A 19714-nucleotide genomic window follows, 5' to 3' on the forward strand; every position below is an offset into this window, starting at 1 on the left:
GGGAAGAGTGTAGGAGGGTGGGAAGGGTGGAAGCTGGAGGGCAGTGAGCTGAGGGGTGAGGAGATGTGTGCAGATAATTCAATTGCCATCTTAGAATCTGCCCACAAATCCTGAAGCCTGGAAACCTTGAACCTTCAAAGGCAGAGTCCCCAGGAAGCTTCTCCAGTTTGTGTAACATGGCCCAGAACATTCCAGGCTATGTGAGTGTTTCTCCAGAAGAGGCATCAACAGAGGTCAAATTCCCTCTGTGATCCTCTAATAACAGCCTAGGTCCTCAAGTCAGAGAAGTGTGCAAGGTATCCAAGTCTTGAAAAGTACCCTCACTGTGCCCCCTAATCACTGGATGGGCCCCCGGATGCTCTGAGAGGTTCCAGATTAGACGTCTTCAATTTGTCCAAGTGAGCATCCATATGTGCCATGCACAAGAAGGGTAGAGAAGCAAAGGAGACTCGGTGCCTATCACTGAAGAAATCACCAAGTAATAACAGTACTGGAAATAAGGATAGCAATAGATACTATTCATTGAGTGCCTAGTGTGCCAGGTGAAGCACCTTCAGACATCATCTCATAACAGCCCCCAAGGTTGAAAGCAGAGGTCTGTAAGCATGCTCCATCTCGGTCTAAGTATGTCAAACTAAATCTAGGCATTGGATTCCCAGCTGCAGTCTGAATGGGATTTGGCCATGTCTGGGGCTGTCTGGTCAACTGGTAGACCTGACCTACTGAAGACCTCCTTGTAGGAGGCCAAGGAGCCTTCCAGGTGAAGACTTGGGGCCAGCTTCGTCCAGTAACAAATCTCTGTCATCAGAAGGAAGGACAATTCTGAATTCATTCTGGCATCTGTAAACGAGACTGTTCTCCAGTGCTGCCTCTCCCAGACTCATGACTGAGTCTTACAGTGGTTTAGGAGGCCACCTGTACCAAAGGAAAGAGAGGGGAGAGCTGTTTGGCTAAAATCTTTGTAGCATGTTGAGGCCCAAGTAGCCCTGCCGTGGGGCTCTGTTATGGGGTTGAATTGTGTGCCCCCCCAAATTCATATGCTGAAGTTTTAGCCCCTAGTACCTTAGAAGGTGACCTTATTTGGAAATAAGGTTGCTGCTGTTATAATTAGTTAAGTTAAGATGAGGTGTTTAGGGTGGACCCTAATCCAGTATGACTAGTGTCCTTATAAAAAGGGGACATTTGGATGCAGAGACAGACAGAGTCTCAGAACTGGAAGGAACCTCATAGGTCACCTGGTCCCATCACCCACTCAAGCAGGAATCCTCTCTGTGGCATCTCTCCAGCCATGGGGAGTTTATTATTTCAAAGTATCATTATGTGACATCATTGATTGAGAGAAAGGTTTCTCATCTAAATAAACCCAAATCTGGCTCCCACTGGCACTGCTTCAGGTCTAAGGAGCCCAATTATGTCCTCGGGCTGTGACAGCCCTCACCACTCTGGAGAGGGCATCGTGTCCACCCCCTCTCTTCTATAGCTTCGCTAGAGCTGCTCCGCACACCCTTCATTCACAGGATCTCCTGCTCCCCTTCCCAGCTGCGTCTTCTGCTGAATTTGCTGGGCCTGTCCACGTGCAGCTGGGGCCTATGCTGTCATCTCCTGATGTGCTTGGACTAGCCCAGCACGAGGGCCTGTGATATGGACACACCGTCTCAGCAATATAGCCTGCAAGTTGCCCAATTTTCTGAGCCTCGGCTCATCTAATATCTGAGATCTTTGTTACATAAATTGAGGCATCTCCCAGCCTGGCCTGCACCTGCTGATCTTTCGTACTAAAACTCAGTGACAGTGGAGATCGAGAAGCCAAGTTCTGGGATTAGGAAGAGCTGGGCCAAATACAGGCTGCTCAGTCACTTACTCACACAAGAGAAGGCCCGTGTAACCTTGGACAGCTTATATAACCTCCATCAGCTTTGGAGACCTCATTTATAAAGAGAAGTTTACATTAGTACCTGTTCTCTTAAGGGCCATGTGAAAATTAAGAAATAACGTAATTCTTACCATGTGTAGTTTATTAAGTGTGCAACAAATAATGGCTATTCTTCTTATTGTTATTAAGCATCTAAGACAGTAGCTCGTATTTTCATTGGAAGAAAACACAAACGCTTATCATCAATGGTGGGCAACAGCAATTAGGAGGTAGGCAATGTTGATTAGAAGGGAATTTATTCTAATGGAGGAGGAAGAAGTATCAATGTTAGTAAGCGGGGATTAAGAGACTCAAGCCAATAGACCCAAGAAAATTGCAGAGGTCAACAGGAGAGGAAGACCAAAAAAAGGAAAGGAGATGGCAGAATTGCAGGGTGTCTGCCCCCTTGCAACCACAGGGCAGAGGGCCCAGAGCTCGGATGAGGTTTGACCAAGCAGCATTTTAGTCTTGGCTCCTGGGCCTTGATGGAAACCTCTCCTGTCTGCTGCTCCCTGCCTCCCTGCCTCCCACCATGCTCTGGTTCAGAGCAGGCTCTGGCCCAGACCCACACGTGGTTCTTGGAAGCCAACAGAGAGAGGCTGATGCATTTATACTGATGTCGTGAATGCTGGGGATGCCACAGGGGAACACCCGCAGAGAGTGCAATGATTATAATGGCCTGTTAGCGGATCTGGCTCACTTTCTAAGCTCTCACGCAAGAACTTCTCTTCCAGGCTCCCTGTCAGCTGCCCATGACAGATGCTGTCCTAGACTCCAGCCTCTTCCAATGGAACCAAGAGAGATGAAGTCCAAGGCTTCCTTCTACCTAAGGCACATTGTTGCAATGACTGACACTGTCAATGCTCACTCATGAAAACCCCACCCCATGCCCACAGCAGGGCTGCCTTCACTCCCAGCCCTCCTCGAAGGCTCTCCAGGACACCCATAACTTCATACCCCATGACAACCACAACATTCACCCCTGCCGTGCACACAGGCTGCCTGGGAGAGGCTTGCTCAGCAGCACTTATAATCATGCTGCATTGTAACCGTCTGTCCCTGTCTTTGTCCTTGTCTATTCCCTGGGTGAAGCTCAGGCCTGGCACATAGTGGGTGCTCTGAAAACATGTCTGCTGAGTGAATCTTGTGGAAAGGGCCCTGGCGAGAGTGAAGAGAAGGGTTTGACCACAGTTCCAGTACTTCCCAGCTGTGTGACGATAGACAAGTCCCTGTCCCTCTCTGAGCTTCAGTTCTTTCATCTGTACAGTGGAGATCAGAGCTTGCAAACTACTAGCCCAGAAGGCCTATCTAGGTTGTGGATACATTGTTTATGGCTCATTCAGTGTTTCATTTTATTTTAAAATTAGTTCCAACACTTAAACATTAGGAGATTTCCATAAAACCTAAAGTTTTCAGCTTTTATTAAAAAATAAGAAGATCTGGCTACACGGGACCCACAACAATTGGCTGGCTTGGGCAGCACTGCCCCTTTAATTGGGCATTTGGACACAGTGCCATCTCCCCTCATTCCCTAAAGCCTTACCCAGCATGTTTCACTCATGTATGTTACCTGCCTGCCCCCCGCAGGCATCTGAGTTTGCAACCCCCAAATGTCATCTCTGAGCCCAGCACGACCTGACTGTTCTTTGGCTCTGTGAGGCCTAAAGACAGTGTTACAAGATCTCTCGGTGAGGACATTAACACCCTGGATAAGAAGCCACTTGGGCTGACAAGAGAGAAACTGCTTTTTCTGAGGATGACACAGAGTCTACAAATAGCCTCAGTGCCAGGTGAGTGCTGACACCTGCCCGATCTCGCCTGGGCTGGAGTCCTCGAGGGCTGGGCAGTTTCAGTTCATGGCTCAGCCCAGGGACTGGTCTCTCCTCCAAATGCCATGAGAATGGTACAGTTAGGATGATTGCATAGCTCTGCCTGTGGGGAAGGCGGAACTTTTCTCTGGCTCAGACCGGAGGTAGTGATGAAGTTTGATTTTTCCAAAGAGGGTGGAAGAAGTAATATGAGTCAAGGAGGCTGGTTCTTAATCCAAGGTCCTGGGGCTGGGGGCACTGCACCATCACCGGCTCCCCAGTGCTGTTCAACAATGTCAGACCTCAGCCTGGCCTCAGGACCCTCTGTGACTGCCCACACCCACCCCACCCCAGCTTTTTAGCTCACGGTCAATATCGTAGCCTTTCCTTGAAGGTGCCCTTACCTCTCCCAGCTCTGGGCTGGCTTTGGCTCATTCCCTCTCTGGAATCTCCTTTCCCCATCTTTGTGTCTTTGCCCCTGCAATGTGGTTGTCTCCAGGATGATCCCCCAAGCAGAAACCATCTCCCCTATCCCTGAGTTCCACAGCCCCCTGGCTGACTCCTCAGTTTCTATTGTGCTGTGTTGTCTATCCAAAGCTTGTCTCCCTTGCCCTCCCTACCCCATCCCAATGACAGCGAGAAGGATTTGACATATGCAACAAACCCTGGTCTTGGAGTCAGAGAGACCCATCGAGCTCCAACACTCCACCCTTGGGCAATTCACTCCAACACTTAAGACCTTGCTTCCCCATCTGTAAAATGGAAGTGTCTCTCAGGCTGCAACGGAGAGCAGATGAGCTACAGGCTAGGGAAGGGCTGTGAGAACTAAAGTTGTTAAGTGAATGAAGGCAGCTCTTCCCTGGTGCAGGGCTGCTCATGCTTCATCCAGGTGGGGGATAAACTAAGGCCCTCCAGGGCCAGGCTTGAGGCGCAATAGGGTGCCACTAATCCACTTGGCATGGCTAAGGGCTGTGTGAGCTGAGAGCCTAGAACTGACATGTGGAGCGATTCCTCGCTTCCTCTTTCAAATCTACAATATGCACTGATACAGATGGGAGCTGGGAGATGTGCTGAGAGCCAAGATGGGGTGGGGAGCAAGCAGCCTCCCCACTCAGGCCTATTCTAACTTCAGGGCACAATCACAAGAAAGGAGGAGCCATTCCCCAGGACAGAAGGAGGCCCCATCATGGACTGGGACCTGGGGAGCAACTGGGCTCCAGGATGCAGCTGGGGTGTCACTGAGTGACCAGGCCTTTCCTGGGCCTGGAATAGAGAAGGGAACTGTGAACTTCCGGAAAAGGGCCAACCAGTATTCCCATGAGCCTAGGACATTCTGCTCTGACCTCATGAATTCACGTGGGCCTGCATTTTGCTGCCCGACCCCTTCCCAGGAGCTGATTCAGGGTCTGGGGCAGAGCAGTCCAGAGCTGGTCCCAGCTTAAGCCCACCTGACTCAAAGCCCCAACCCTTACCCCCTTCTCTGGTCCTCAGAACTCTGGGCCCTGCAGCTGAGACCCACTGCTGCCTGAGCCCCACTGCTGCCTGAGCCCCAAACCCTGAGTAAAGACAGTCTAGACTCTGTCCATCACTGATGCTCATGGCACAGTACTAAACAGTTGACAAATTCCTCTCTCTCTTGTTCATTTTACCCTTGGAACAGACCTGGAAAACAACCAGGGCAAGAATTATCATCACATCCTTCTTCTCCAGAGGGGAAACTGAGGCCCCGAGAAGCCTGGGAGAACTGGCACAGGAGGTGGGGACTCCAGGGTTCTCCTAGCCCCCAGGCAGTGCCTTCTCTCTGAGCCTCAGTTTCCCCTCTGGAGAGTGCAGGTGTTGATCCAGATACTCTCTTAGGGCCCCTGCCTGTTATTCACTCACTGTGGGCCTCCATGCCTCCCAGGCGTCCATGAAGCCCAGCTTAGCACACAGGTAAATCCCCCTTCCAGTGTTCCTCCCACTCAGGTCTCCTCCTCTTCCTGTCTTGCTTTGTCACCCTTCCTTGCAGTCTGTATGGAATGGCTCCTGTGCTGTGTTACCTGCAGGTGTGGTTTCTGGGTGAGAAGGGGTGGGAGAGGAGCCATCAGCCAGCTGCCCTGGTTGCTGGGGACCAGGGCGGTCAGTCTGTGGGGTTGGGGAGGGGGTCAGACCCAGTCCTGTCGGAGGACTAGGGGCCAGGTGGGAGCATGACAGTCCCAAGCTGAGTTTCCAGTCTTGCTGCAAGAGGGTCTGGTCTCTAGAAGCATCTGGAGACAGGCCAAGGCTAGGACAAAGAGGTCTGTGGTCCCCATGGGAAGTGTCTGCCTGTCTGCTCCTGCCACCTTTCATCTAATCCAGCCTCTCATCACCATCTTTCTTTCACTGATTCTCAGTGCCACCTTCTTTCTTGGTCTCTCTGTCTGTCTGCGGAGCCTGTGAGGGAGGGCACTGCCTATACAAACGGTTCAAATGTAGACTTTTGTTATATTCAAATAAAAACATATGGATGATCATATTCTGGAGTTAACCACGTTTTAGCATTTTTACTCTTTTTTGCATCTATTGGGACCCTCACAAAATGGAAGCAGCCTCCTTTTGCGAGGTCGTGTCTGTCCCTCAGGTCTCCGGCCCTGGGAGGGGCGTGTTCAAAGGACTTTGCGCTCCACCGCCCTCCAGCCTGGCTGCAGTGCCCTTTGCGGCTGGCAGGGGTCACCCGCGGACAGGCCCGGAGTGGGCGGGGCGGGGGCGGGGGCGGGGCCGCGAGGCCGGCCCGGCCGATAAAGGCGGTGGGGCGCGGCCACGGCTGACTTGTCCCACTGGGCGCGCGTGACCTTCGCTGCTGTCGCCTCCGCTGGTGCCGCGGCCTCCCACCCCGACCCGCGCCCGCGATGCTGGCGCTGCGCTGCCGTCCCCGCTTGCTCGGCCTGCTCCCTGTCCCGCGCTCCGCGCCGCTGCGCCTCCCCGCGGCCCGCGCTTGCAGCGGCGGCGGCAGCGCCCGCAACCCGTCGTCTTCCTCCCGGAACCCGCTCGTGTACCTGGATGTGGGCGCCGACGGGCAGCCGCTCGGCCGCGTGGTGCTGGAGGTGAGACCATGGACCCGACCGCACTGCACTGAGCGTCGGGGACGGTCCCGGCCAGGCGCTGTGCCTGCCTCGCTGGGTGACCTTGGGCCTCCCACTGCCAGGCTCTGGGCCGCAGTTTCCCCATCTCTAAGAAGGAACATCAGAGTGGTGTCTTCCGCTCTCTCCTCGGAACTTGGGAGTAGTGGAGGCGGGAGGGAGGGCACATGTGGAAGAGAAAGCTCAAGGTCAGGTCGTAGACGGTGAGGGCCCGTCCCGCTAGCCGACCCGGGGGTGGGGGAGGGTTCTGAGACTCCTCCGGGTCGGAGCGTAGGCCCAGAGCTCCGAGGTGGGGGTCCGGTACCCCAGCGTCTGGACGGCGGCCCTTGCCTGACTCGGAGGCCGACCCCGTCCCCTCCGGCGGGTCGCACGCTGGGCCCAGGCGAGCGAACGAAGTGGGTCCGGCGGCCGCGGGCTCCAGCCGCCAGAGCGACCCAGGATTGCCCTTCTGCGAGTCGGGGCAGTGCGCCCGGAGTTCTTAACCCCACCGCCAACCCCAGCCACCCTCTCGGGGGCAACGCTCAGCTCCTGCCCTGGACTCTTTGGGCCTTTTTAAAAACAAAGCAAGAAACAAATAGTCAGGAAGAGAAGGTCTGGAGTGGCCTGCAAGCTCGACCCCCTTTTAAACAAAGGGGCCTCAGTTAAGCCTGTTTCCTCTTCTGGAAAAAGGAGAGCACCCTCCCTGCTCTCACTTATTTTAAAGGTTTGGTGCCAGGTGGCTCTTGAAGCTGGGAGGCAAGAGTCTGTCTTGGATGGCGTTCCAACCTCCCTTTACCCCTCAGCCCTCCTGCCTCTCTCCCAGCCTCAGTTTCCATCTGCACGTTGAGGAGCTTGGACTAGTTCCTCCTTAGGGCCCTCTTTCTAGGTCCTGAGTCTCTGACACTTTGGGCCCAGCTGTAGTAGCTCTGCCAGTTCTGCCCCTGGAAATAGGCCAGGATGGCACTGACATCTCTTCCGACAGGTTGGGAAACCGAGGCTGCCTCCTCCCAGCTTTGGGTTCAGGAAGCAGCTGGCAGAAATGATAGCTGCTTCCCTGCCTCCTGCCCAGGGCTTGGAGGAACAGGAATGGCCTGCCGCGGGGCTTTCTGTCTCCCAGGCCACTGTGGGGGTTGAGTGGGGAGGAGGTTCCTTCCTTCACCTGCCTCTGGCCTGACCATCTTCTCTTGTCCCTCTTCCTGCCCCACAGCTGAACGCAGATGTTGTCCCAAAGACAGCAGGTAAGACGGCCTGGGGCCTTCTGAGTCTAGTCTAGATGGAAGAGAGGGGGGCAAGGTGAGGGCATGGAGCCCTGTGACCAGATGGGGTCCACGTGAGTCTCAGCTGCTCAGTGCCCTGGGGTAGCCTTCTGTCCCTCTCTGAGCGTCATGCTCAGTGTTGGCCCTGTCTGCCTGTCCTGCAGTAGCCTCAGAATCAGTAGAAGTCACACATAAATTTCCCCTGGGACAACTTCCTCCTGGTGCCCGATGAGGCAGGGTGGTGGCTCCATAGCCCTTGGCCTCCCTACCGCTCTGACCTGGTGCTGGAACAGCCAGGAGCATGTACTCTTGCCGCAGTGCTCAGACACTGAGAACAGCGAGGGAGATGCCTTGTTCTAGGTCACACAGCCAGAGCAGACCCAGGGGGCCAGCCTAGGGTCTTTCCACACCCAGCTTTCCTGGGGATTGGAGGGGTGCTGGCTGGAATGAGTTGTGACCCCTGGAGTTGAGGCCTGGCCCTGGTAACCTGCCTCTTCCTTCCACCCTCAGAGAACTTCAGAGCCCTGTGCACTGGGGAGAAGGGCTTTGGTTACAAAGGCTCCACCTTTCACAGAGTGATTCCAGCCTTCATGTGCCAGGTATTGCAGCCCTCTCTGTGCCTCGGGTTCTTCTGTAAGTGGGGGTACTAACAGGCGGTGCCTTGTAGGGTTGTTATGAGAGTTAATGGGTGAGCATGTGCTTGGTGTGTGGGAAGTGTTGAACGAGGGTGCACCTGTGAGTACTGTGTTGGCTGTCCTCACACCCTGAGAGGCCGGAGCTCATCTGGGCTGCCAGAGCCCTTCCCTGCCCAGAAGTTGAGCAACAGGGCAGGTGGCAGGACGGCCCTGCCCAGCTGGGTTGGGACGTGAGCCTGTGGAGGGAGAATTGGCATTGGGGTGTGGATGTGCGCAGGGCAGCAGGGACAGAGCTTAGGGCTTTGGAGGACTAGCGCATTCAGACAGTCCGTGTCCCACTGAACTCTTGGCATGGGAGGTAAGGAGGGAGAAGAGGAGGAGGAGGAGGGGAAGAGTGACAGGGCGCGGACAAGAACTCTCGGGTCTGGACCTGGAGTTTCTCTTTCCAGAGAAGCGCATCTTTCTCGGTTGAGTGAACATCTTGCATTGTGCGTCCTGCCTGGTCTTCAGAAGTGTTAGCATTGCTCTGTCAGAGGTTTGGGGGTAGGTGTTGACACCAAGAACTTCTCCAGGGGTCAGGACCCGAGCTGTGTTGGGGGTTGTCCTCTGTTGGGTCAGACCCTGCTAGGTCAGGGGTTAGTGTCCTGAGGCCAGCAGACCTGGAGATAGGGGCTTGGACATCATGATCTCTTTGAAGTCCTTTCATCCCAGAATTCTCTCTCCTATTCCCTCCACCCTGACCTGGTGGCTGTTGTCATATTGTGGTGAGTGGCATTGTGTTGGGGCTTGGCCTGCTGATGTGTCAAATGTGGCGCGTGCAGGGAGGGGCAGGGAAGCTATGACTGTGGGACAGGCCTGGCCAAGCCTTGTGGCTTTCTGCTGCAGAGGCTCCCAGCTCCACCTGAAGCTGTGGATGAAGCAGGAGCTGAGGCAAGTGTCCTGAGCCAGGCTGGGGTCTTCCTCTGAACAACAGCAGGCAAGGGCAGGGACTTCCAAAGCTGGAGGGCTCTCTGAGGCATGAGGTAGCGGCACTGGGAGGCCCAAGCCAGAGTCTTGAATTGTCACTCTTTGTGGATGTTTCAGCTGGGCTGGTCAGGTCACCCCTCTGACGTGAGGATCGCATCTCAGGAAAATAGCAACGTGTCCATGGCCAGGGACTGGGGCTGGGGCTGGCAGCCCATGGGCTCTTCTGGCCACAGCTCCCCATGGATGCCTCAGGCAAGCTATGAAGAAGGATGCCAGCTCTTGGGTGGACTCTGTCCTGGGTCTACAAACCATAGGGAAGCCACTGGGCCTGGTGAGGGGGAGATGCTGGGACAAGGGGGGCACTCAGCAGAGGGAGCTGGTTCTGTGCCGGCTGCTGCTGCTTCCCACAGATCAGACTTGGAACGGGGGCCCCTGGCCACTGCCCTGTTTACCTTCCAAGAATCGTGGGTAGAAAATTGTAGGTCCCCAAGAGTCATCTCCAAATGGCCATTAGAGCCTTTGAGGATCATTTAAAAACTTGCTGAGACAAAAAGTGAATCATTCAGAAACCAGGATAGTTATTTTGGCAGAAAATATTTAAGCTTTATTTTATTTTTGTTTATTTTTCTTATTATTTTGTTAGTCTTTTTACTGTTGGATGTTTTTTGACCCCTTTGCCAGAGAGTCTTCCAGCTAGGTGGGTCTTGGGTGGGTTGGGGGCTGCCTTGCAGTGCTGAGGCAGCACGCCCCCTGCCACCTCAGGGTGGCGACCACTCAGAAGCTGCTCTGTGCTTGCAGGCAGGCGACTTCACCAACCACAATGGCACAGGGGGGAAGTCCATCTATGGAAGCCGCTTTCCAGATGAGAACTTCACACTGAAGCACGTGGGACCAGGTGAGTGGGGGCTGCCATTCCCTAGTCTGAGTGCCCCGAGCTTGGACGCAGACTCCGCCACGCACACTAGGATGTCTGGGAGGCTTCAGTCTCATCGTCGATTGCTCAGTACCCAATGGTACACTTCCCTTCCTTCAGCACTCTGGGTTGGCTTGTTGGATTTTTCTAGAGTTTTTTCATTCTGTGCTCTCAGTTTAAAAAACCAGCTTTGCTTTGAGAACCTGGGGGAGAGAGCCTTCAAGCAAAACATTGTGTCGCCTTTAAGACCTGAGGTGCAATGTGGAAATGTCTGGAGGTCAGGGCTGGGGGTTCCACTCCGGCTCCACACTAAGAGCTTCCACAAGGCGCTTCCTTCTTGTGGTTCTCCCTTCTGAACTCCAGGATCTTCAGACTCAACGTCCTTATTTGGTTTGAGCTGTCTGCTCTTTAGAATGACTTCCCAGGGTAGATGCCTTCTGGGACAGCGTGGCTCACTCCTGCTTGTTTCTGCAGGTGTCCTGTCCATGGCCAATGCAGGCCCCAACACCAACGGCTCCCAGTTCTTCATTTGTACCATAAAGACAGACTGGTGAGTTCCCTGCTTCTGGCTCCAGGCCCTCTGGGATGAGGGGTGGCCCTGCAGCTGGAGGAGGGTTCGTGTGCTTGCAGGGGAAGGTAGTTTGAGGCTGGACTGTCTGCTCTGGGACAGTAGCCCTCACCCGGGCTGTGTGTCAGTAGGAGAGAAGGAGAAAGTTCATGGAAGGTTGGAGGGAGAATTTGGGTTGTTCTTGCAACCCTGTCTTTATTAGCCCTCCCAGTGTTGCTGTCAGCTGGGATTTTCTCAGTGCATTCGCACACACACAGAAGGACTCTCTTACCAAATGCATTTGGGAAATGCTACGGAACATATCAGGCCTCAAGATGGCTTGTTGTAGAGGCCTGTTTTCTTGGTTTAATGTGTCATTTCCTTGGCTTTCCTCGACTGTGGAATGTGCCTTGGAAAGCGCTGCAGTAGACATTTGCATATCATACCAGGCTTTTCCTCAGGCATTAGCACAGGCCTGCAGATAGCTCCTAGTACCTTAGAGCCCTCTTTCCCACATGCCCATGGGTTTTAGGGATGTCCTCCCTGGTAAATTTTCCACTACCTAATAATTTTCTCAGTCCAAAGTCCCTTGTGTCCTAGCCTGAGGCATCTGGGGTTGAGGGCACAGTAGCTGGCCAGGAGCTAAGATTTAATAAAGCCCATTTCTGAGGACGTTAAGGAGACCTAGGTGGTGGGTGGATACAGGCCATCTCTAGCCTCCAAGCTGGAAAGGACATGAATGTCTAGGCTGGGCAGGTCGTTGCTGGCTCTGCCTGCGCTTTGCTCCTTCCATTGAACCCCTAATGGACCCTGCAGTTCTGCCCTTGGCTGTAGCCCATCTTGGCCTTGCTGGCACTGGACTAAGCTGAATTTTGGATTCTTGGAATTCTCTCAACTTGAGAGCTGCTCAGAAGTTACATAGTTTCACACTTGTTATCTTGGCTGTCATAATGAACCTTATAATTCATAAATGTTAAGATAGTTCCATTTACACAGACTTCTTATTTCTTCAGAGTAGTTCAATATTATCTCCTGATGCAGAAGAAGAATAATTCACTTTTCCTAAATGAGGTTACCAGGATTCAGGTTAAGTGGCCTTGGGCAGGGTCCCACAGTATGTGAGGCAGAGCATACCCTGGAAGGGAGTCGTCATCCAATGTATTTTGGGGAGCTCAGCAAGGCTTGATCCTGGAGCGCTGAGGGATGGGTCCAGCTTTTCAGTGGGAGTTCCTTTCAGAATTGCTGTTTTCAGTAAATAGTCATGACCAAGTGACCATGACGTAGGGTGACATTGCACTACTCTTAATTTTTGCTTACCTTGCTCACCTCTCCTCACAGGTTAGATGGCAAACATGTTGTGTTTGGCCACGTCAAAGAGGGCATGGATGTCGTGAAGAAAATAGAATCTTTTGGGTCCAAGAGTGGGAAGACATCCAAGAAGATTGTCATCACAGACTGCGGCCAGTTGAGCTAACCTGCCAGGGCCAGGGTGCAAGGCCAGTGGCAGCTGCGTGTATGTTAACTCACCCAGATGGCCACCTTGGTCTCCCAGTGAAGGTGCCCCATGGAGTTGCCTGTCCTTGCTCTGCCATCACTGTGTGCTCGAGGAAGCCTTCTCAGGAATAGTGGACTTCCACAGGACCTGCCAGACAGTTTCCCCAATGCCCACCCTTCCCCATGACCCCATTTCTGGACATTCGTCATGGACATCATGTTGCCACTCCTCACCAGGCATTGCCTGTGATGGCCCAGCCCAAGTTCATCTGTACCTTGGACATTAGGGTGGTGATGGGTTAGCTTTGAGTCCAGGTTTCTGCCTCTTCCTTGACCGAGGGGGGAAACTGGTTGCGACAAGAGGGCTGTTGTGTCTGTTTAATGTCATCTTCCTAATTGGGATAATTTATATAACAAGATTGCCTGGAGATGAAGGTGACACTAACTACTCTGTGCTGTGACCTGAGTTGGTGGCACAGGCCACAGAACCCCAGAGTTTGGACCACAATCGGGGCTTTTGTGAAGGGCGTCCCGGCCGAGGCCTTTGTCCAGCTGCTGTGGATCAGGTGGCTTGCTGCTGCTGCTCTTGAGGAGAGTGTGCAGCCTGGAAGCAGATGGACCTGGGAGCAAACCCACTGCGAGCGAGCCTTGCCCAGTCAATGTGAAGTCCTGGGGTGAAAATGGAAATGCCTTCTAAGTGCCGTGTGCTCTGCAAGAAAGTAAATGTGTATTTTCTGGTGAACTTAGATTTTTCTGTGTTTAATAAATTAAATCTGCTAATTATGTATATAATACACTTCTGGAACATTTGTGTTCACCTTAAATGTGAAAATAAATCCTATTTTCTATAAAAGATTGTCTGGTATCTGGTGGTTTTAGGAAGCAGTGTCTGTAACAAGTATTTGGAGCCAACCTTTATTGAGTGCCCACGTGTCTGGTGCTATGCTGAGGGCTCTTACATGGACTGTCTCATTCAATCAGCCCAGCAACTCATGAGGGTATTTTTATTGTTATCCTATTTTAGATGAGGAAGCAGTTTCAGACGAACTACCTGAGCATCTACAACCTCTCTACGAGTACTGGCTCCGCCCTGGATCCTAGCTCTGCCTCTTGGTGACCCTGAGACTGTTTTCCTCAGCCCACATAATGGGATAACAGTAATGCTCACCTCACAGTGTGGTTACGGTTGGATGTGTGGTGCCTGGCACACTGTCTTAAGCACTCTGGAGTGACAAGGATGATGACATTTCCTGTGTGACAGGGTCTTAGAGGAGAAGAATCTGATCATCTACAGTTAGGTGTGAACTTGACTATCTTAGATGTACCATTTAAATTAGGAATTCTAGGTGTTTCTGAATTCACAGGGAAGGCAGATTGGTGGAGCAGGATTAAGAACTTTTTTAAAAAGCCAGGGATGACACAGTCTGAATGATAGAATAATCACATTCTGTTCACAATGTGAATAGAATTATTTCACGTTGGGGTTCCCTGAGTCAGAAGATGTGTTGTCACAGGTCCTTGTAGTCATTCCGAGGTCACGGTGGCCAGAGTTGGGTCATTTGGAGTGTGGAGTTGCCTGAGTCAGTATGTGAGGTCGCAGGTCAATGCAGTCCCTGACGTTGTGGATGGGGGTTCAGTCCCTGGAGTCGCAAAGAGTTTCCGTGAAGTCAGAGTTCAGCTGCATGGATTGGGAACTCTGCCAGCCTAGCAGTTTTTAAACAATTCTCAAGAGCCTTAGGAGTCCTCAGAGTAGAACAAAGGGGAGACAAGGGGCATGGGCCCCTGAACCCCATTTTTAATCACAGATACCTTCTGTGTTTTCTTACTGGGTCTCTGCAAGGGATTTCATTTGAAGAATGGGATCTTGAGCCAAATAATAATAATCAGTAATTGCTCAACCAGTCCAACATTTTACAGATGGGTAAACTGAGGCCCCAAGAGGGGTCGTAATTGCCCAAGGTGACCTGTGAGTCAACTGGCAGAGACAGAGGGGTTTCTGTTGGAGGCTTTGTGGGTGGCACAGGCCCCATGTCCTCGGATCACACATGCTCAGAGCTCTTCCAATTTCTGAGCTAGGAGCCATGACTTCAGTCCCTGTGGAGTTTTCTCCTAACCTCGGGGGGCTCTAGGGAGGCAGTGGTGCTCTTGACAAGTTTGAGAGATCCCTTGAGGTGTGACCTGCTGGCCCCATGGTGATTTCTGAGGGGTCTCAGGGTCACAGAGCACATGGGGCTTGTGCTTAGTTCACAGAGCATTTCCTTTTTGATGAGGAGGGAGTGTGTGTGTGTTGTGTGTCCCTCCATTCAGAGCAGTCTGGTGTGGGGTATGGGGACGGAGCCAGTATGCAGGAATTTCCTAAAAACTGAGTTTCCTGAAGATGGAGCCATTCACTGCATTTCTTTTCCCAGCATTCTGCACAAGGGCTTGATCCTGGTCTTACTTCTTATATAAGGTAGGAGCTTAAGGAATGTACAATAAGATATTGACTTATTGCTGGCACGTGGTACCTAATACATGAATCAAGCAGTGAGTCATACACATGCTCTTATAGATGTAATCATATGTGACGCCATGTAAACACGACACATTTAAACAGCTGAAATATTTTTCTCAGACAATACGTGATACCTTTTCAAAATGACTTCATTGAGGTATAATTTACATACAATAAAATTCACACATTTTAAGTGTACAATCTGATGACTTTTGAGAAATTCATACACTGGAGTAACCACCACCAAATTAAGTTATAGAACATTTTCATCTCTCCAGGAAGTTACCTCCATGCCCCTTCCCAGGCAGCTGCTGAATTCTATCACTACAGATTAATTTTGCCTGTTCTGGGACATTGTATAAATGGAATCATACAAGATTTACTTTTTATGTCTGACTTCTTTAGTGTCGCATGTGTGAGAAATGAGAGAATTGAACACCCTTCTGGATTCTATGGAATTTTGCTCTAGAGCAAGGAATGTCTGTGAATGTTTCCCAGGTCTGGGGAGGCGTAAAGCAATGCTTCACAGGGTGCTGGTGAAGCATGCAGATTCTTGGGCCACACCCACGACCTACTGAATACAAATCTCTGAGGGCAGGATGTAGGAATATGAATTTTAAAATAGTAATTCCACTGAAGTTTGAGAATTTGAGTGCAGACCAGAGTAGGCAAGATTGCAGAGGGAGGGCATGGCTTGCCACTAGAATCATTGTTTACTTCTGGAAACATGTTTTGCTGGACGCTCCACTTATAAAAGATGCCTCGCTGGAGGAGTCTAACTGATCATCCTGGGTGGTGGGTGTGGGCAGCCGCGTTAGCCCAAGCTGGTGGGGGCTCCTGGACACCTGTGCTCTGCTGGCAAAGGCAGCTTCCTACCGCCTCCGCTTATGGAGGTGCCTTCAAGGGGAGGAGCTCCCATGGTGGTGGCCTTGGCCCTTCCTTTGTCATCCACAAGGAGGGTCTGCCTTGGGTGGTCCATGCTGAAAAGCATTTTTCAGTGAGAGGCTTCTGGGGGCCAAAAGTCAGATCTGTGTTCAAGGTCCACTGGAACAGGGGAGGTAGAGAAATCTTGGTTCTGCTCTGCCCCCTAATCAGTCTCGGCCTTTAGAGGCTGTCCAGAATTATGATGGCATTATTATTATTATTTCATACTGTAGTGGTTAATTTTATGTGTCAACTTGTCTGGAGCATGGGGTGCCCAGACATTTAGTCAAGCATTATTCTCTGTTTGACTGTGAGGGTGTTTCTGGAGGAAACGAACACTGGAATGAGTAGACTGAGTAAAGCAGATGGTCCTCCCTAAAGTGGGTGGGCCTCGTCCGATCAGCTGAAGAGCTGAAGAGAACCAAAAGGCTGAGTAAGAGGGAGCCCTTCCTGCCTGACCACTTGAGCTGGCACATCGACCGTTTCCTGCCTTCAGACTTGAATTGAAATATCAGCTCTTCTTGGGTCTCAAGGCTCCTGGCTTTTGGACTGGAACTTACACCATCAGCGCTCCTAGGTCTCCAGCTTGCCAGCTGCAGATCTTAGAAGTTTTCAGCCCCCATAGCTGTGTAAGCCAATTCCTTATAAAAAAAATCTTTCTATACATATATACATATATACACACACACACTGTATTTGGTCTGTTTCTCTGAAGAACACTGGTGAATCTTTTTTTTTTCTACTTATGAAACAAAAATGCACTTTTAAAAATGCAAATGTTACATAAATATATAATATAGAGAATTAAAATTACCCATAACCCTGTCATATTAATAGTTGGTCTAGGTTTCTGCATTTGCTTAGGATGTAGAAAGCTGCAAAAAACATCATTCCTACCCCAAAGATAATAAAAAGCTGAATAAACTATAAAATCATAACTTTTCTTGAGTTCATCAGGAAGGTCACTAGGTAACCTGAGTTCCAAAGACAGACAAAGCCCTGCAAGGAAAGATAGGACACTCGAACCATCTCCCTACAGCAGGCACTGCAGGAAGAGACGGCCACAAACCAGACCAAGTGGGTAAGATGAAACCAGGTCACATTTTAAGGAATTGTTAAAGGCAAAGAGGGGGCTAATGGTGTTCATCTGGAATAGCTGGGGTCCCCCTCACACAAAGCGAGTTCACACTGACTTGCAAGGTGTCTCCCCGAGGACTCCGTTGGGTGCTCAGGAGAAAGACTGGGGCAGGGCAGAGGACCCAAGAGAGACCGCCTTGGTGGTGCAGGCCTGCGGTGGTCTTCAGTTCCTGGAGAAAGGCATGAAGCCTTGCTCACCTCCTCAGAGTCTTCTCTCCTACGAAGCAAAATTGTTAATCTACTGGGGGAGGGGCGATATATCCTTCACCTCCAGGAAAAAGTAAAAGTTCACTATGGCTGGGGGAAAGGTAGAAAAGAAAATCTTATAACCCTCGAGAGAAGCAAGAAACCATCGAGACCCAAGGGCTCAAGATCCTGTACTGATACCAACCAGAAATTATCCACCACTGGGGAGGGGCAAATACACACCCAAGACATGCTTAAGACTGAGGCCTGACCAGGACAACAGAGAACCCTTCTGTTCCCACTCCAATCCTAATCTACTGCTGGAGGAGAAGGAGAGGCATGGAGAGAGACAATCTCTGTGCTGCAGAAAGCTTCGAGTGCAGTGCAAAACACGGAGAAACACCCTTCAGCACCTCAGATCCATTCCAAGCACAGGGCCACAGTTGCCTGCTGCTACAAGAATTTGCACCTGTGGGGCTCTGGAGGTAAGGACAGTTCAGCTGTCCCAAACCCTGGCAGTTCCACAGATGATTAAACATAGAGTTAACAGATGACCCATCAGTTCCACTCTTTGGTATATACCCAAGAGAAATGAAAACATACATCCGCACAAAACCTTGTAGGCAAACGTTTATAGCAGCATTATTGATAATAGTCAAAAGGTAGAAACAACCCAAATGTTTGTCAATGGGCAAATGGATAAACAAAATGTAGTATATCCATACAGTGGAATATGATCTGGCTATAAAAAGGAATGAAGTACTGATACATGCTACAGCCTGGATAAAGCTTGAAAATATTATGTTAAGTGAAAGAATCCAATCACAAAAGACCACAAACTATATGATTCCATTCATATGAAATGTCCAGAACAGGAAACTCTATAGAGACAGAAAGTAGATTAGTGGTTGCCTAGGGCTGAAGGGGTAGGTGGAGGGCGGGGGAGGCACCGGGTGTAAATGCGTGAGTGGTAAAGTGTACAAGGTTTTTTTATAGGATGATGAAATGCTCTGAAATTGACTGTTCTGATGGTTGCATATAACTGTGAATATACTAAAAACCATTGAATTGTACACTTTAAATGGATGAATTGCATGACGTGAACTATTTCTCAATAAATGTCTAAAAATATGTATCAGTAAAGTCTTACTATTAGGATTGGTATTAATAAAGTCTCACCCAAATTCTTTGGGTGTGTAAGATGTTCCCTCTGGAGTCCTCCTGTTCCTCTGGAAAACGCTGAAATTTGACCTCGTTATGGGAGTGGTTGCAGTGGGTCTTGGGCATCACCTTTTAAAGCATCTGTCCCAGGTGAAGTTTCACAGTGTGTTGAAGTACAAAAGTCTATTCTTCTCAGATTAGGCAAGATGGGCAAGCTACTTCCCCTGGCAAGGGAGGAATGGAGCGACTTGAGGATTCAAGTTGTTGGTTCATTTGGATCCAGCCAGATGCTCCCAATACAAACTTCAGGATCCTATTCTTTCCCATCAATGCCCTTTCACATGAAAAACTTTTAGTGAGACTGTGAATTCAAATGATGCTGCGATTCAGTAACCTACACAATTAAAATTTTTTTTGATTTTAAGTTATGTAAGTGCAATGTATACAAGAAATAAAAGAATCTTTTAGAATGGTCATGGAAGCTTTCTGGTTCTCAGACCATAGCTTAAGCTGAGAATTAAAGGTCATGAGCTTGTCATTTACTTTTGGTAAACAATCAAACATTCTCAAAATAATTCATCCCATACCACAGTCACTATGGTCATCATTACTGCCATTAATGGTCAAGCACTGCAGTCACCTGACCTCCCAAGGCACATGCTTCTGTTGTCACTTAACTGTAGGTGATAGCATGATTAATCGTGATGTCATCGCATGCCATGGATTACCAGTGTCCCATTTCCCATTGGCAGGTAATTCAGCCCTGCCTTCAAGCCCAAGGGCACAGCCAAACAAATCTCTAAATTCCGTCAGTGGGGTTATCTCCTAAGACTGCCACCAGTGTCAATTTTGTATTGACCAGAGTCCAAACAGGATACAGAAAGAACATAGTAATTCTAACAGGGAAAATTTAATATAAAAAATTATTAACCATAACATGGGTTTACCTACTAAGGAGAAGAGAACTCTGAGGAATAAAGTGTCTCTCCAAGGCCCTCTACTGATAAACTGAATGTAATTCCAGGTGGCAAAGGAGAACTGTTACAGTGTTACAAACGGGGAAATGAAGGAAGGATTTAGAGCTGAGACAATGGCGTTACAAATAGTGCATTGAGCATTGCTTTCTTTTTCACTCTGACAGTCTCTGCCATTCAATTAAATGTTTAGACCATTTATATTTAACTTAATTATCAGTATAGTTAGA

General features: G+C 50.3%; 1 protein-coding gene across 1 annotated transcript; it reads left to right on the top strand.

The window, feature by feature from the left end:
- The first annotated feature begins 6431 nt into the window (after nt 1–6431).
- On the top strand, nt 6432–13461 carry PPIF (peptidylprolyl isomerase F). The gene is made up of 6 exons (XM_008515735.2): nt 6432–6782; nt 8005–8035; nt 8564–8652; nt 10453–10549; nt 11042–11117; nt 12453–13461. Exons 1-6 carry the CDS (start codon nt 6588–6590, stop codon nt 12586–12588), a joined length of 624 nt encoding a protein of 207 aa, XP_008513957.2. The 5' UTR covers nt 6432–6587; the 3' UTR covers nt 12589–13461.
- Nucleotides 13462–19714: the final 6253 nt, after the last annotated feature.

Source organism: Equus przewalskii, chromosome 1 (genome assembly GCF_037783145.1).
Source record: "Equus przewalskii isolate Varuska chromosome 1, EquPr2, whole genome shotgun sequence".
NCBI lineage: Eukaryota > Metazoa > Chordata > Mammalia > Perissodactyla > Equidae > Equus > Equus przewalskii.

Bases quoted from the DNA above. Each gene is read 5' to 3' on its own strand.
- PPIF (XM_008515735.2), top strand. From the start codon at position 6,588: ATGCTGGCGCTGCGCTGCCGTCCCCGCTTGCTCGGCCTGCTCCCTGTC. The intron at 10,550-11,041 runs GTGAGTGGGGGC...TTGTTTCTGCAG, and splicing joins ACTGAAGCACGTGGGACCAG to GTGTCCTGTCCATGGCCAAT. The intron at 11,118-12,452 runs GTGAGTTCCCTG...CTCTCCTCACAG, and splicing joins TGTACCATAAAGACAGACTG to GTTAGATGGCAAACATGTTG.